The 19,261-nt window shown below is 32.1% G+C and overlaps 1 protein-coding gene across 5 annotated transcripts in view; it reads left to right on the top strand.

The window, feature by feature from the left end:
- The window catches only part of LOC143256403 (serine/threonine-protein kinase BRSK2-like), a 90,833-nt gene that overhangs the window by 59,437 nt on the left and 12,135 nt on the right, over positions 1–19,261 (top strand). For all 5 annotated transcript variants that reach the window (XM_076513606.1, XM_076513602.1, XM_076513603.1 and 2 more), the window contains 4 exons: positions 994–1,045; positions 5,671–5,783; positions 13,994–14,100; positions 17,607–17,664. In XM_076513606.1, the coding sequence (XP_076369721.1) occupies positions 994–1,045; positions 5,671–5,783; positions 13,994–14,100; positions 17,607–17,664 (330 nt within the window). The remainder of the gene's footprint in view (positions 1–993; positions 1,046–5,670; positions 5,784–13,993; positions 14,101–17,606; positions 17,665–19,261) is intronic.

Here is a 19,261-nt window from a genome sequence, read left to right as displayed (position 1 = left end):
TGTTGTATATCTGATGTTACTGTTGTAGTGTTTGTTGTATATCTGATGTTACTGCAGTAGTTAGTGTTTGGTGTATATCTCATGTTACTATAGTAGTGTTTGTTGTATATCTGTTGTTACTGTAGTAGTGTTTGTTGTATATCTGATGTTACTGTAGCAGTTAGTGTTTGTTGTATATCTGATGTTACTGTAGCAGTTAGTGTTTGTTGTATATCTGATGTTACTATAGTAGTGTTTGTTGTATCTCTGATGTTACTGTGGAAGTGTTTGTTGTATATCTGATGTTACTGTAGTAGTTAGTGTTTGTTGTATATCTGATGTTACTATAGTAGTGTTTGTTGTATCTCTGATGTTACTGTGGAAGTGTTTGTTGTATATCTGATGTTACTGTGGAAGTGTTTGTTGTATATCTGATGTTACTGTAGTAGTTAGTGTTTGTTGTATATCTGATGTTACTATAGTAGTGTTTGTTGTATATCTGATGTTACTGTAGTAGTTCGTGTTTGTTGTATATCTGACGTTGTTGTGGAAGTGTTTGTTGTATATCTGATGTTACTGTAGCAGTTAGTGTTTGTAGTGTATCTGATGTTAGTGTAGTAGTGTTTGTTGTATATCTGATGTTACTGTAGTAGTGTTTGTTGTATATCTGATGTTACTGCAATTATGTTTGTTGTATGTCTGATGTTACTGCAGTTGTGTTTGTTGTATGTCTGATGTTACTGCAATTGTGTTTGTTGTATGTCTGATGTTACTGCAGTTGTGTTTGTTGCATATCTGATGTTACTATAGTAGTGTTTGTTGCATATCTGATGTTACTGTAGCAGTTAGTGTTTGTTGTATATCTGATGTTACTGTAGCAGTTAGTGTTTGTAGTATATCTGATGTTACTGCAGTAATGTTTGTTGTATATCTGATGTTACTATAGTAGTGTTTGTGTATTTTTACATGATACAACACCTTACTGTTCTGAACTTCATTTTACTTTCATTCTAGGGGAAGTAAGAACTTTACCAAACCAAAACCACCAATCACAGAAGTGGTGTCAGTAAGTTGATTTTGTTATTCTAGACATTTATTATATAGTTAAGATTTTTATGATAGATGAATGATGCCTGTGATATAGTGAAGATAGTTCAAATTCATGTGATATATACTCTGGTTTTCCTCACTAAGAAATATATATATATATTTTAATGTTCTATTACTTTTAAATTAAAGTTTATTATAGTTTTCAATACATTATTTTCTGAACAAACTGTCTTTTAAAAAATTACCAAAAACGAATTTAGGGTCACAGGGGTCTTCTTCTTCGCCCCTCCACCCCTTTGCAGGATTCGTAGCTAATCATATGATTTTAAATCACTTCGTCATGATCAAGTGAAAACTTAACCAGATATATTCCCTATAGATGTTCCAGCTCTAAACAACCTGTGAAACTTACCAGAGACAAAAAAAAACCAATAATAATAACCTATACAAGTCACCAACCACTCACAGTAACCTATACAAGTCAACAACCAATAATAATAACCTATACAACTCACCAACCACTCACAGTAACCTATACAAGTCAACAACCAATAATAATAACCTATACAACTCACCAACCACTCACAGTAACCTATACAAGTCAACAACCAATAATAATTACCTGTAAAAAAAGAACACCTAATTACAATAACCTACACAATAAAAAGATCAAACTATTACGAATGTTGGAAAAATTAACAACCAATCACGATAGACTGTTAGATGGAACGGCACATCACGATAACCAGTAAAAACTTACCACCCATGATAACCTATAAGACAGAAAAACAAACAGTATAAACTGAAAAACTCAACAACCAATCACGATAACCTATCCAACATCCAATCACAGGTACATTGTAAGACCATTTCTTGTTGTGTCATAATTGCCACTGTATTTCTGTTAACGTAATAACAAATATTGGGTTGATTAATTACAGTGGGGATAACTCAGATTGTATAACTCTATAAAAATAAACAAAACAGGTGTTAAACTCATACCGTCTAGCTTTGTCTTTTCTATTTAACCCTCACACCATCTTGTTTTTATTTTTTTTCTACAAAAACCACTAAAAACGCGTTTTTCAAGACATTCTTCTGAGTTGTGCTATGTGACAAAATATTTCAGAACACGTGTCACTTGGTCTTGTGAACCTAACAGTAGTTCAATGTCACTTCGCCTTGTGAACCTAACAGTAGTTCAGTAAACGTGTCACTTCGTCTTGTAAACAACAGTAGTTCAGTAAACATGTCACTTCGTCTTGTAAACAACAGTAGTTCAGTGTCACTTCGTCTTGTAAACATAACAGTAGTTCAGTAAACGTGTCACCTTGTCTTGTAAACAACAGTAGTTCAGTAAACGTGTCACTTCGTCTTGTAAACAACAGTAGTTCAGTAAACGTGTCACCTCGTCTTGTAAACAACAGTAGTTCAGTAAACGTGTCACCTCGTTTTGTGACCTTAACAGTGGTTCAGTACACTTGTCACTTGGTCTTGTGACCTTAACAGTGGTTCAGTAAACGTGTCACCTCGTCTTGTAAACAACAGTAGTTCAGTAAACGTGTCACCTCGTCTTGTGAACTTAACAGTAGTTCAGTAAACGTGTCACCTCGTCTTGTGAACAACAGTAGTTCAGTAAACGTGTCACCTCGTCTTGTGAACAACAGTGGTTCAGTACACTTGTCACTTTATCTTGTGAGGATACTGTTCTACTCCTTAGATCTGTTTTAGTTTGACAACTTATATCTGAACCTTCCGCCACCATTTTGTTCGTTAGGAGCAACGATCTAATCAAATGAGTTATAAACATCAGTCACGTGATTAAAAACTGTTTATTTTTTAAATTTCGCCCAAAGCTACATGAGGGTTATCCGCGCTAGCCGTCTCTAATTTAGCAGTGTAAGACTAGAGGGAAGGCAACTAGTCATCACCACCCATCGCCAACTCTTGGGCCGCTCTTTTACAAACGAATAGTGGGACTGATCGTCAATTTATAACGCCCACACGACTGAAAGGGCGAGCATGTTTGGTGTGACGGGAATTCGAACCCGCAACCCTCAGATTACGAGTCGAACGCCTTAACCCACCTGGCCATGCCGGGCCTTAAAAACAGTGAATTAGAAATAAAGGTTTCCAGTTATATCTATCGTCCAGTTCGAAACCAGGTTTTGTTTGAGTTTTAATTGTCAACAGTCTGTCTTATTCGGAAATCTTGCTCGTTGTTGGAACATCATATCATGGTTAAGGGGGAGATCAGGACCTCACCCCAAATAATTCTTGACATTTTGATCAGCGTAACGTTGTTTATTTCTAAACTTGTGATGTATGAACGTGTGTTGGTATGGTTTATATGTGTGTGTCTGACGCACCTCACTCTCACCGGTCACTTTCAAACTCCTGCGCGCGATCGTGTGTTTCCGACAACAATTTCATTAGATTCCTGACTTGATGTACATGTTTGCAGATATTTGAATAACTTAGGTCAGCTTCATGTGGACTCTTATACGTCCCTATAAACTACTCGTGATCGCGTATAATCTCGTTCAAAACGATAAACAACGTAAAGCTTATCAGTTCTGTTTTTTATCTTCAAAATGTTCTAAGTTGTCAATATTGATTTTAGGATTATAAACACTGAAATATATTTTTTATTTGCGTATAACTTTTTTTAGCCATAAACGGATGTAAAATGACAGTTTGATTACTCATAAATCACTTTCCCAGGAGTACAAAAACTATTATAAAACCGTTTCAAAATGCTGTGAAAAATTAAAAACAGTATTTACTAATACATTATTTATATCTATTTCTTTATGGAAAATTAATAGTGGCTGGCAGTACAATGAACTAGTTATCAAGTTGTTTTATGATTAATAAGTATGAAACTATTAAAATGATTACACAGTAATCTGTGCTTTAATATACGATACGTTTCTTTCTCTCTTCACTCGAGTAGCTCAGCAGTAAGTTTGAGGTCTTGTACCTCTAAATATTATGTTTCGATACCTGTGATGGGCATAGCACGTATAGCCCATTACGTAGCCATGCACTTAACAACAAACAAACCTAAGTTATTTCCATTGGTAATAACACCTAAACACCAAAGTGACAAGTTATTTTCATTGCTAATAACACCTAAACACCAAAGTGACAAGTTATTTCCATTGCTAATAACACCTAAACACCAAAGTGACAAGTTATTTCCATTGCTAATAACACCTAAACACCAAAGTGGCAAGTTATTTCCATTGCTAATAACACCTAAACACCAAAGTGACAAGTTATTTCCATTGCTAATAACACCTAAACACCAAAGTGACAAGTTATTTCCATTGCTAATAACACCTAAATACCAAAGTGGCAAGTTATTTCCATTGCTAATAACACCTAAACATCAAAGTGACAAGTTATTTCCATTGCTAATAACACCTAAACACCTAAGTGACAAGTTATTTCCATTGCTAATAACACCTAAACACCAAAGTGACAAGTTATTTCCATTGCTAATAACACCTAAACACCAAAGTGACAAGTTATTTCCATTGCTAATAACACCTAAACACCAAAGTGACAAGTTATTTCCATTGCTAATAACACCTAAACACCAAAGTGACAAGTTATTTCCATTGCTAATAACACCTAAACACCAAAGTGACAAGTTATTTCCATTGCTAATAACACCTAAACACCAAAGTGACAAGTTATTTCCATTGCTAATAACACCTAAACACCAAAGTGACAAGTTATTTCCATTGCTAATAACACCTAAACACCAAAGTGACAAGTTATTTCCATTGCTAATAACACCTAAACACCAAAGTGACAAGTTATTTCCATTGCTAATAACACCTAAACACCTAAGTGACAAGTTATTTCCATTGCTAATAACACCTAAACACCAAAGTGACAAGTTATTTCCATTGCTAATAACACCTAAACACCAAAGTGACAAGTTATTTCCATTGCTAATAACACCTAAACACCAAAGTGACAAGTTATTTCCATTGCTAATAACACCTAAACACCAAAGTGACAAGTTATTTCCATTGCTAATAACACCTAAACACCAAAGTGACAAGTTATTTCCATTGCTAATAACACCTAAACACCAAAGTGACAAGTTATTTCCATTGCTAATAACACCTAAACACCAAAGTGACAAGTTATTTCCATTGCTAATAACACCTAAACACCAAAGTGGCAAGTTATTTCCATTGCTAATAACACCTAAACACCAAAGTGACAAGTTATTTCCATTGCTAATAACACCTAAACACCTAAGTGACAAGTTATTTCCATTGCTAATAACACCTAAACACCAAAGTGACAAGTTATTTCCATTGCTAATAACACCTAAACACCAAAGTGACAAGTTATTTCCATTGCTAATAACACCTAAACACCAAAGTGACATGTCTCAGTCTTTTCTTCAACTGTTAACTTTATTCAGAATTATGTCGAAAATTACTTTTCCATTGTATTTAGCGAACTCGATCCCAGAATTATAAAAACTCTAGCTACTAAGAATCTCAAATCGAACATATGATAACACCTGAACAGCTGTGATTGGAAGTGAGCATTACATCGAGTGATACGTATCAGATAACTAATTTTTATAACGAAGTGTACCCTGTGTTTCAGACTTACATCATTCCTTCAGAAGGGGATTTAGATCCAGATGTACTCAGAAATATGATGTCTCTGGGATGTTTCAAAAACAGACAGAAACTGGTGGAAGAACTGATGTCCTTAAGGTCAGTGCTAGTGTTAACAGTGTTGGTTTAAATCTACTCATGTAGATTCATGAGCAATTCGAGTCTCAAACAAAGGAACCTCATGGGAGTGACAAGTATCTAATTCTGGTTGTGAGTGTTATACTGTCATACAATATACTGTCAAAACAATGTTTTGTACCACAATATATCTACAAATTAGTAATACCTCTACCAACAATATCAGTAATGACTTCTCACATAAGTAATACCTCTATCAACAATATCAATAATGACCTTTAAAATTATTAATACCTCTACTTTTATTTGATTTGCAGTGTTCAAAAACGTGTGAAGGTGTTTATTGTGTTCTTTGAATCTAGTTTCCATTTTTCTGCTTGTTTCTCCAATATTGAAGTTGTGGCAGTTGTTACATTGTATTTTATAAGTAATGTTTGTGTTGTGTTTGTTAGTGTAGTTTTTACACAGAAAAGACCTTAGTTTTTTACCTGGTTTTTGAATAAATTTGGTGTTTAGTGGAATGTTGTGTTCTGCTATAAGGTTTTTCCAAATATTGGTTATTTTTTGCTGATATTGGGAATGTATTATATGTAGCAGTGTTAGGTTTTGGAAGTTTGTTGTATATTGGGATTTATTGTTGTAGGTGTGTGCGTATAATTTTTCAACGGTTTTGAAGGAAATTTGTTGATGTTCATGAAGTGTTTTTTTATTTTGTTTATTTTATCAGGTGAACATAGTTTTATAGTTGTGTTTATTTGGTTTCATAATATTTTGGGTTTTTATTTTGTTTCACGTGCTTAGTCCCAGGAAATGTAGGGTCCAGTATGAGTTATTTTCCTATGGATTTCTATTTTGAACTGTGTATCAGTTCTTGTGATCTTGAAGTTGAGGAATGCTATTTGTTTAATTTTTTTCCTGTTTACAGGTGAACTTAATGTTGGGTTGTATAGAGTTAACGTGGTTGATAAACTGAGTGTCTGTTATGTAGATATGACTCCAGCAGTTGTACCATCAACATACCTGTACCAGTATAGTGGTGGGTGTAAGGCTGAACTGATCGCTTGAGGTTCAGTCTGTGTCATAGAAATATTGGCCAGAACTGGTGACACGGGATTACTCACACTTAAGTCATTTATTTGTTTGTAGTTTATGAAGTAGTGAATTCTATGAGGGTGTCAGATTGGTTGCTGGGAATGTGTATCAATGGGTTGGGGTCTTGGATGTAAAGTTCTAAAGCTGTCTTGTGGGTTTTAGTTGTTGGGACTTCTGTGAAGAGGAAGATTACATCAAACTGGCCATTAAAGCTTTATGATTTAATTGATTAAGAATATATTTAAAGTTAAAATAGTCTTTGAAAAAGGAGACAGCTGATGTTACATATTTAGAAAATGTCCACACTATGTATTTACTGAGGTTGTAGTTAAACGATTCATAGGTCGACATTGAGGACAGTTAAGTTTGTGAGGTTTGGAGGTGTTGTATAATTGTAGTATGTGCAAGTTGGTCCTTCTTAGATAAGAATAAATGTTTTCTCAGATTATATTTGTAGTAGCGTTTTGTTTAATTGGTTTTCATGTGTTTTTGTTGGACTTGTCTGTACTTGTTTAAATTTGTTTGTATTTTATAATATGTTAATTATTTTTTGAATGTATTCATTTATGTTTTTTATAACTGTAGCATTGCCTTTATCTGCTCTTAGAATTTTGATGTTGTTGTCTTGTTTTGGGGCATTTATAGAATTAATATCTTTTTGTGTGAGGTTGTTTTTCAGTTTTCTTTTCTGTAAAAGTATGTTGAAATTCTTTTAAAAAATTGTTTAAGATACTGTTTTGAGGTGTTTTGGGGAAATAGATGTTTTCAGATCTACCTCGAAAGATGCGTTGTTGTATATCAGTGGTGTTGTCGTTGAAGTTGTCTTCTTTTTGTTTTTCATTGTATCTTGGTGTCTTGAGATTTTGTAGAATGGATCACCAGTCAGATATGTTCATTATGAGGTTTGTTGGTGTTTCACCAGTCAGATATGTTCATTATGAGGTTTGTTGGTGTTTCACCAGTCAGATATGTTCATTATGAGGTTTGTTGGTGTTTCACCAGTCAGATATGTTCATTATGAGGTTTGTTGGTGTTTCACCAGTCAGATATGTTCATTATGAGGTTTGTTGGTGTTTCACCAGTCAGATATGTTCATTATGAGGTTTGTTGGTGTTTCACCAGTCAAATATGTTCATTATGAGGTTTGTTGGTGTTTCACCAGTCAGATATGTTCATTATGAGGTTTGTTGGTGTTTCACCAGTCAAATATGTTGATTATGAGGTTTGTTGGTGTTCATCATGTCCGCATCCTTTGTGTTCTTGGCACATTAGTTTATCTAGTATTTTTGTTCTTGGCACATTAGTTTATTTAGTATTTTTGTTCTTGGCACATTAGTTTATTTAGTTTTTTGTTCTTGGCACATTGGTTTATTTAGTTTTTGTTCTTGGCACATTAGTTTATTTAGTTTTTGTGTTCTTGGCACATTAGTTTATTTAGTTTTTACTTGTGGTTGATCTTCTTCTCCTTGCCATTATTACTGTTGATTTGAATGATATTGTATTGTGTTGTATTGTATTGTATTGTATGGTTTGTCAAGTTAATATCACCTTTACCAACAATGTCCTGTCAAAACAATATCTATATCAATAATGGCCTGTCAAGTTAGTAATACCTCTATCAAGAATTTCATGTTGAAACAATATCTATATCAATAATGACTTGTCAAGTTAGTAATACCTCTATCAAGAATTTCATGTTGAAACAACATCTATATCAATAATGGCCTCTCAAGTTAATAATAGCTCTACCAACAATGTCATGTTGAAACAATATCTATATCAATAATGGCCTGTCAAGTTAATGATAGCTTTACCAACAATGTCATATTGAAACAATATCTATATCAATAATGGCCTGTCAAGTTAATGATAGCTTTACCAACAATTTCATGTTGAAACAATATCTATATCAATAATGACTTGTCAAGTTAGTAATACCTCTATCAAGAATTTCATGTTGAAACAACACCTATATCAATAATGGCCTGTCAAGTTAATAATAGCTCTATCAACAATGTCATGTTGAAACAATATCTATATCAATAATGGCCTCTCAAGTTAATAATAGCTCTACCAACAATGTCATGTTGAAACAATATCTATATCAATAATGGCCTGTCAAGTTAATGATATCTTTACCAACAATGTCATGTTGAAACAATATCTATATCAATAATGGCCTGTCAAGTTAATAATAGCTCTACCAACAATGTCATGTTGAAACAATATCTATATCAATAATAGCCTGTCAAGTTAATGATAGCTCTACCAACAATGTCATGTTGAAACAATATCTATATCAATAATGGCCTGTCAAGTTAATAATAGCTCTACCAACAATGTCATGTTGAAACAATATCTATATCAATAATGGCCTGTCAAGTTAATAATACCTCTATCAAGAATTTCATGTTGAAACAATATCTATATCAATAATGGCCTGTCAAGTTAATAATAGCTCTATCAAGAATTTCATGTTGAAACAATATCTATATCAATAATGGCCTGTCAAGTTAGTAATACCTCTACCAACAGTGTCATGTTGAAACAATATCTATATCAATAATGGCCTGTCAAGTTAGTAATACCTATATCAAGAATTTCATGTTGAAACAATATCTATATCAATAATGGTCTGTCAAGTTAGTAATACCTCTATCAAGAATTTCATGTTGAAACAATATCTATATCAATAATGACTTGTCAAGTTAGTAATAAATCTATCAAGAATTTCATGTTGAAACAACATCTATATCAATAATGGTCTGTCAAGTTAATAATAGCTCTATCAAGAATTTCATGTTGAAACAATATCTATATCGGTAATGGCCTGTCAAGTTAGTAATACCTCTACCAACAGTGTCATGTTGAAACAATATCTATATCAATAATGGTCTGTCAAGTTAGTAATACCTCTATCAAGAATTTCATGTTGAAACAATATCTATATCAATAATGACTTGTCAAGTTAGTAATAAATCTATCAAGAATTTCATGTTGAAACAACATCTATATCAATAATGGTCTGTCAAGTTAATAATAGCTCTATCAAGAATTTCATGTTGAAACAATATCTATATCGGTAATGGCCTGTGAAGTTAGTAATACCTCTACCAACAGTGTCATGTTGAAACAATATCTATATCAATAATGGTCTGTCAAGTTAGTAATACCTCTATCAAGAATTTCATGTTGAAACAATATCTATATCAATAATGACTTGTCAAGTTAGTAATACCTCTATCAAGAATTTCATGTTGAAACAACATCTATATCAATAATGGTCTGTCAAGTTAATAATAGCTCTATCAAGAATTTCATGTTGAAACAATATCTATATCGGTAATGGCCTGTCAAGTTAGTAATACCTCTACCAACAGTGTCATGTTGAAACAATATCTATATCAGTAATGGCTTGTCAAGTTAATAATAGCTCTACCAACAATGTCATGTTGAAACAATATCTATATCAATAATGGCCTGTTAAGTTAATAATAGCTCTACCAACAATGTCATGTTGAAACAATATCTATATCAATAATGGCCTGTCAAGTTAATAATACCTCTACCAACAATGTCACATCGAAACAATATCTATATCGGTAATGGCCTGTCAAGTTAATAATAGCTTTACCAACAATGTCATGTTGAAACAATATCTATATCAATAATGGCCTGTGAAGTTAGTAATACCTCTACCAACAGTGTCATGTTGAAACAATATCTATATCAATAATGGTCTGTCAGGTTAATAATAGCTCTACCAACAATGTCATGTTGTAACAATATCTATATCAATAATGGCCTGTCAAGTTAATGATAGCTTTACCAACAATGTCATGTTGAAACAATATCTATATCAATAATGGCCTGTCAAGTTAATAATAGCTCTACCAACAATGTCATGTTGAAACAATATCTATATCAATAATGGCCTGTCAAGTTAATGATAGCTTTACCAACAATGTCATGTTGAAACAATATCTATATCAATAATGGCCTGTCAAGTTAATAATAGCTCTACCAACAATGTCATGTTGAAACAATATATATATCAATAATGGCCTGTCAAGTTAATGATAGCTTTACCAACAATGTCATGTTGAAACAATATCTATATCAATAATGGCCTGTCAAGTTAATAATACCTCTATCAAGAATTTCATGTTGAAACAATATCTATATCAATAATGGCCTGTCAAGTTAATAATAGCTCTATCAAGAATTTCATGTTGAAACAATATCTATATCGGTAATGGCCTGTCAAGTTAGTAATACCTCTATTAACAGTGTCATGTTGAAACAATATCTATATCAATAATGGTCTGTCAAGTTAGTAATACCTCTATCAAGAATTTCATGTTGAAACAATATCTATATCAATAATGACTTGTCAAGTTAGTAATAAATCTATCAAGAATTTCATGTTGAAACAACATCTATATCAATAATGGTCTGTCAAGTTAATAATTGCTCTATCAAGAATTTCATGTTGAAACAATATCTATATCGGTAATGGCCTGTCAAGTTAGTAATACCTCTACCAACAGTGTCATGTTGAAACAATATCTATATCGGTAATGGCCTGTCAAGTTAATAATAGCTCTACCAACAATGTCATGTTGAAACAATATCTATATCAATAATGGCCTGTTAAGTTAATAATAGCTCTACCAACAATGTCATGTTGAAACAATATCAATAATGGCCTGTCAAGTTAATAATACCTCTACCAACAATGTCACATCGAAACAATATCTATATCGGTAATGGCCTGTCAAGTTAATAATAGCTTTACCAACAATGTCATGTTGAAACAATATCTATATCAATAATGGCCTGTGAAGTTAGTAATACCTCTACCAACAGTGTCATGTTGAAACAATATCTATATCAATAATGGCCTGTCAGGTTAATAATAGCTCTACCAACAATGTCATGTTGTAACAATATCTATATCAATAATGGCCTGTCAAGTTAATGATAGCTTTACCAACAATGTCATGTTGAAACAATATCTATATCAATAATGGCCTGTCAAGGTAATAATAGCTCTACCAACAATGTCATGTTGAAACAATATCTATATCAATAATGGCCTGTCAAGTTAATGATAGCTTTACCAACAATGTCATGTTGAAACAATATCTATATCAATAATGGCCTGTCAAGTTAATAATAGCTCTACCAACAATGTCATGTTGAAACAATATCTATATCAATAATGGCCTGTCAAATTAATAATAGCTTTACCAACAATGTCATGTTGAAACAATATCTATATCAATAATGGCCTGTCAAGTTAATAATATCTCTATCAAGAATTTCATGTTGAAACAATATCTATATCAATAATGGCCTGTCGAGTTAATAATACCTCTATCAAGAATTTCATGTTGAAACAATATCTATATCAATAATGGCCTGTCAAGTTAATTATAGCTCTACCAACAATGTCATGTTGAAACAATATCTATATCAATAATGGCCTGTCAAGTTAATGATAGCTCTACCAACAATGTCATGTTGAAACAATATCTATATCAATAATGGCCTGTGAAGTTAATAACACCTCTATCAAGAATTTCATGTTGAAACAATATCTATATCAATAATGGTCTGTCAAGTTAGTAATAGCTCTATCAAGAATTTCATGTTGAAACAATATCTATATCGGTAATGGCCTGTCAAGTTAGTAATACCTCTACCAACAGTGTCATGTTGAAACAATATCTATATCAATAATGGTCTGTCAAGTTAGTAATACTTCTACCAACAGTGTCATGTTGAAACAATATCTATATCAATAATGGTCTGTCAAGTTAGTAATACCTCTATCAAGAATTTCATGTTGAAACAATATCTAAATCAATAATGACTTGTCAAGTTAGTAATACCTCTATCAAGAATTTCATGTTGAAACAATATCTAAATCAATAATGACTTGTCAAGTTAGTAATACCTCTATCAAGAATTTCATGTTGAAACAACATCTATATCAATAATGGTCTGTCAAGTTAGTAATACTTCTACCAACAGTGTCATGTTGAAACAATATCTATATCAATAATGGTCTGTCAAGTTAGTAATACCTCTATCAAGAATTTCATGTTGAAACAATATCTAAATCAATAATGACTTGTCAAGTTAGTAATACCTCTATCAAGAATTTCATGTTGAAACAACATCTATATCAATAATGGTCTGTCAAGTTAATAATAGCTCTATCAAGAATTTCATGTTGAAACAATATCTATATCGGTAATGGCCTGTCAAGTTAGTAATACCTCTACCAACAGTGTCATGTTGAAACAATATCTATATCGGTAATGGCCTGTCAAGTTAATAATAGCTCTACCAACAATGTCATGTTGAAACAATATATGTATCAATAATGGCCTGTCAAGTTAATAATAGCTCTACCAACAATGTCATGTTGAAACAATATCTATATCAATAATGGCCTGTCAAGTTAATAATAGCTCTACCAACAATGTCATGTTGAAACAATATCTATATCAATAATGGCCTGTCAAGTTAATAATACCTCTACCAACAATGTCACATCGAAACAATATCTATATCGGTAATGGCCTGTCAAGCTAATAATAGCTTTACCAACAATGTCATGTTGAAACAATATCTATATCAATAATGGCCTGTCAAGTTAGTAATACCTCTACCAACAGTGTCATGTTAAAGGAACATCTATGTCAGTAATGGTTTGTCAAGAGTGTAGTACCTCAACCACCAATGTTGTTGTTATTTTTACAGTTATAACACAGATACCAATGTTGTTGTTGTTTTTACAGTTATAACACAGATACCAATGTTGTTGTTGTTTTTACAGTTATAACACAGATTCCAATGTTATTGTCATTTTTAAAGTTATAACATTGATATCAATCCTATTGTTTTACAGTTATAACACAGATACCAATTTTACTGTTGTTTTTAAAGTTATAACATTCATATCAATACTATTGTCTTCACAAATACCAATGTTGTTGTTTAAGCAATTATAATACAGATACTTGTGTTGTTTCTATCCTAGTCATAACACAGATAAGGTTATATACTGTTGTTGTTGTGACAGTTATAACATAGATAAGATATTAATTTTGTTGTTTCTATCACAGTCACAACACAGAAAAGGTTATATATTTTCTTTTGCTGGATCGAAAGAAAAAGAAACCAACTTTTGAAGATGATGATGAAATAATAATACGGAATCGATCCGAATCTGGTAAGGTCCAGAACTGGTTCTCACTGATCTCATGCATCACATAAAGTCCAATACTAAACACCTGTTTAAATAAGTGTGGTAAATGTAGGGAAATATAATCTGTATATTATTAGCACTACAAGGAAGATGACACTGTTAATATTGGGAATGTCAGTGACACTGTTAATATTGTGAATGTCAGTGACACTGTTAATATTGTGAATGTCAGTGACACTGTTCATATTGTGAATGTTAGTGACACTTTAATATTTATATTGTTGTTAGTGACACTTAATAATACTGATCTTTGGTGACACTTTAATATTTGTGTTGTTAATGTTAGTGACACTGTTAATATTGTGAATGTTAGTGACACTTAATATTACTGATGTTTGGTGACACTTTAATATTTGTGTTGTTATTGTCAGTGACACTGTTAATATTGTGAATGTTAGTGACACTTTAATATTTATATTGTTGTTAGTGACACTTTAATATTTATATTGTTGTTAGTGACACTTAATATTACTGATCTTTGGTGACACTTTAATATTTGTATTGTTAATGTTAGTGACACTTTAATATTTATATTGTTGTTAGTGACACTTAATATTACTGATCTTTGGTGACACTTTAATATTTGTGTTGTTAATGTTAGTGACACTGTTAATATTGTGAATGTTAGTGACACTTTAATATTTATATTGTTGTTAGTGACACTTAATATTACTGATCTTTGGTGACACTTTAATATTTGTGTTGTTAATGTCAGTGACACTGTTCATATTGTGAATGTTAGTGACACTTTAATATTTATATTGTTGTTAGTAAGACTTAATATTACTGATGTTTGGTGACACTTTAATATTTGTATTGTTAATGTCAGTGACACTGTTCATATTGTTTGTGTCAGTGACACTGTTCGTATTGATTGTGTCAGTGACACTGTTCATATTGTTGATGTCAGTGACAATGTTCATATTGTTTATGTCAGTGACACTGTTCATATTGTTTATGTCAGTGACAATGTTAATATTGTTGATGTCAGTAACACTGTTCATATTGTTTGTGTCAGTGACACTGTTCATATTGTTTATGTCAGTGACACTGTTCATATTGTTTATGTCAGTGACAATGTTAATATTGTTGATGTCAGTAACACTGTTCATATTGTTTGTGTCAGTGACACTGTTCATATTGTTTGTGTCAGTGACACTGTTCATATTGTTTGTGTCAGTGACACTGTTCATATTGTTTGTGTCAGTGACACTGTTTATATTGTTTATGTCAGTGACACTGTTCATATTGTTTGTCAGTGACACTGTTCATGTCAGTGACAATGTTAATATTGTTGATGTCAGTAACACTGTTCATATTGTTTGTGTCAGTAACACTGTTCATATTGTTTGTGTCAGTGACACTGTTCATATTGTTTGTGTCAGTGACACTGTTTATATTGTTTATGTCAGTGACACTGTTCATACTGTTTGTGTCAGTGACACTGTTCATACTGTTTGTCAGTGACACTGTTTATATTGTTTATGTCAGTGACAATGTTCATATTGTGTATGTCAGTGACAATGTCAATATTGTTGATGTCAGTGACACTGTTCATATTGTTTGTGTCAGTGACACTGTTCATATTGTTTGTGTCAGTGACACTGTTCGTATTGTTTGTGTCAGTGACACTGTTCGTATTGTTTGTGTCAGTGACAATGTTCATATTGTTCATGTCAGTGACAATGTTCATATTGTTGATGTCAGTGACACTGTTCATATTGTTTATGTCAGTGACAATGTTAATATTGTTTATGTCAGTGACAATGTTAATATTGTTTATGTCAGTTACACTGTTCATATTGTTTATGTCAGTGACACTGTTCATATTGTTTATGTCAGTGACACTGTTCATATTGTTGATGTCAGAGACACTGTTCATATTGTTTATGTCAGTGACAATGTTCATATTGTTTATGTCAGTGACACTGTTCATATTGTTTATGTCAGTGACAATGTTCATATTGTTTATGTCAGTGACACTGTTCATATTGTTTATGTCAGTGACACTGTTCATATTGTTTATGTCAGTGACAATGTTAATATTGTTGATGTCAGTAACACTGTTCATATTGTTTGTGTCAGTAACACTGTTCATATTGTTTGTGTCAGTGACACTGCTCATATTGTTTGTGTCAGTGACACTGTTTATATTGTTTATGTCAGTGACACTGTTCATATTGTTTGTCAGTGACACTGTTCATGTCAGTGACAATGTTAATATTGTTGATGTCAGTGACAATGTTCCTTTTGTTTGTCAGTGACACTGTTCATATTGTTTATGTCAGTGAAACTGTTCATATTGTTGATGTCAGTGACACTGTTCATATTGTTCATGTCAATGACACTTCATATTGTTTGTGTCAATGACACTGTTCATATTGTTTGTGTCAGTGACACTGTTCATATTGTTTGTGTCAGTGACACTGTTCATATTGTTTATGTCAGTGACAATGTTCATATTGTTTATGTCAGTGAGAATGTTCATATTGTTTAGGTCAGTGACAATGTTCATATTGTTTGTGTCAGTGACACTGTTCATATTGTTTGTCAGTGACACTGTTCATATTGTTTATGTCAGTGACAATGTTAATATTGTTGATGTCAGTGACACTGTTCATATTGTTTGTGTCAGTGACACTGTTAATATTGTTTGTGTCAGTGACACTCTTCATATTGTTTATGTCAGTGACAATGTTCATATTGTTTATGTCAGTGACAATGTTCATATTCTTTGTGTCAGTGACACTGTTCATATTGTTTGTCAGTGACACTGTTCATATTGTTTATGTCAGTGACACTGTTCATATTGTTGATGTCAGTGAAACTGTTCATATTGTTTATGTCAGTGACAATGTTAATATTGTTGATGTCAGTAACACTGTTCATATTGTTTGTGTCAGTGACACTGTTTATATTGTTTATGTCAGTGACACTGTTCATATTGTTTATGTCAGTGACAATGTTAATATTGTTTATGTCAGTGACACTGTTAATATTGTTTATGTCAGTGACACTGTTAATATTGTTTGTGTCAGTGACACTCTTCATATTGTTTATGTCAGTGACAATGTTCATATTGTTTATGTCAGTGACAATGTTCATATTGTTTGTGTCAGTGACACTGTTCATATTGTTTGTCAGTGACACTGTTCATGTTGTTTATGTCAGTGACAATGTTAATATTATTGATGTCAGTGACACTGTTCATATTGTTTGTGTCAGTGACACTGTTCAAAAATTTTTGTCAGTGACAATGTTAATATTGTTGATGTCAGTGACACTGTTCATGTTGTTTATGTCAGTGACACTGTTCATATTGTTTATGTCAGTGACAATGTCATTATTATTGAGGTCAGTGACAAAAGTACTCTCATCTCATGTATATTGTTGATTCACACCAGGTAGATACCTTGTTATGTGTTGTACTTCAGGTTTAGTTCATGATGTTTGTTTCAATATTGTTTTAGCTGATCCTCCGATGAAAAGAGTGGACACCTGCAGGTCAAATGGAAAAATAAAACCAAGGTATCAATTGAAATTTTCCTCCTTAAATACATTTTGAAGAAACATTGTGATACTATATGGTGCATATATTATATACACAATAATAATATCTTGTGATACTATATGGTGCATATAATATATACACAATAATAATACCTTGTGATACTATATGGTGCATATAATATATACACAATAATAATATCTTGTGATACTATATGGTGCATATAATATGTACACAATAATAATATCTTGTGATACTATATGGTGCATATAATATATACACAATAATAATATCTTGTGATACTATATGGTGCATATAATATATACACAATAATAATATCTTGTGATGCTATATGGTGCATATAATATATACACAATAATAATATCTTGTGATACTATATGGTGCATATAATATATACACAATAATAATATCTTGTGATACTATATGGTGCATATAATATATGCACAATAATAATATCTTATGATACTATATGGTGCATATAATATATACACAATAATAATATCTTGTGATACTATATGGTGCATATAATATATGCACAATAATAATATCTTGTGATACTATATGGTGCATATAATATATACACAATAATAATATCTTGTGATACTATATGGTGCATATAATATATGCACAATAATAATATCTTGTGATACTATATGGTGCATATAATATATGCACAATAATAATATCTTGTGATACTATATGGTGCATATAATATACAGTGACACTACACAGTGTAGATAACATACTGTGTCACTATAAAATGCAGATACACAATGTTCAACTGGTTTAACACCTTATTACACTGAGTACTAGACTAAACTAAGCATTGTGTAAACAAATACACAATGTTCAACTGGTTTAACACCTTATTACACTGAGTACTAGACTAAACTAGACATTGTGTAAACAAATACACAATGTTCAACTGGTTTAACACCTTATTACACTGAGTACTAGACTAAACTAGACATTGTGTAAACAAATACACAATGTTCAACTGGTTTAACATTTTATTACACTGAGTACTAGACTAAACTAGACATTGTGTAAACAAATACACAATGTTCAACTGGTTTAACACCTTATTACACTGAGTACTAGACTAAACTCGACATTGTGTAAACAAATGAACAATGTCCAATTGGGTTAACACCTTATTACACTGAGTACTAGACTAAACTTTACATTGTGTAAACAAATACACAATGTTCAACTGGTTTAACACCTTATTACACTGAGTACTAGACTAAACTAGACATTGTGTAAACAAATACACAGTGTTCAACTGGTTTAACACCTTATTACACTGAGTACTAGACTAAACTAGACATTGTGTAAACAAATACACAATGTTCAATTGGGTTAACACCTTATTACACTGAGTACTAGACTAAACCAGACGTTGTGTAAACAAATACACAGTGTTCAATTGGGTTAACACCTTATTACACTGAGTACTAGGCTAAACTTAGCATTGTGTAAACAAATACACAATGTTCAACTGGTTTAACACCTTATTACACTGAGTACTAGACTAAACTAGACATTGTGTAAACAAATACACAATGTTCAACTGGTTTAACACCTTATTACACT

This window comes from Tachypleus tridentatus, chromosome 7, assembly GCF_004210375.1.
Source record: "Tachypleus tridentatus isolate NWPU-2018 chromosome 7, ASM421037v1, whole genome shotgun sequence".
In the NCBI taxonomy this organism is placed as follows: Eukaryota; Metazoa; Arthropoda; class Merostomata; order Xiphosura; family Limulidae; genus Tachypleus; species Tachypleus tridentatus.
Note: the sequence above shows the minus strand (reverse complement) of the source record. Positions and strands in the feature narration are given on the sequence as shown.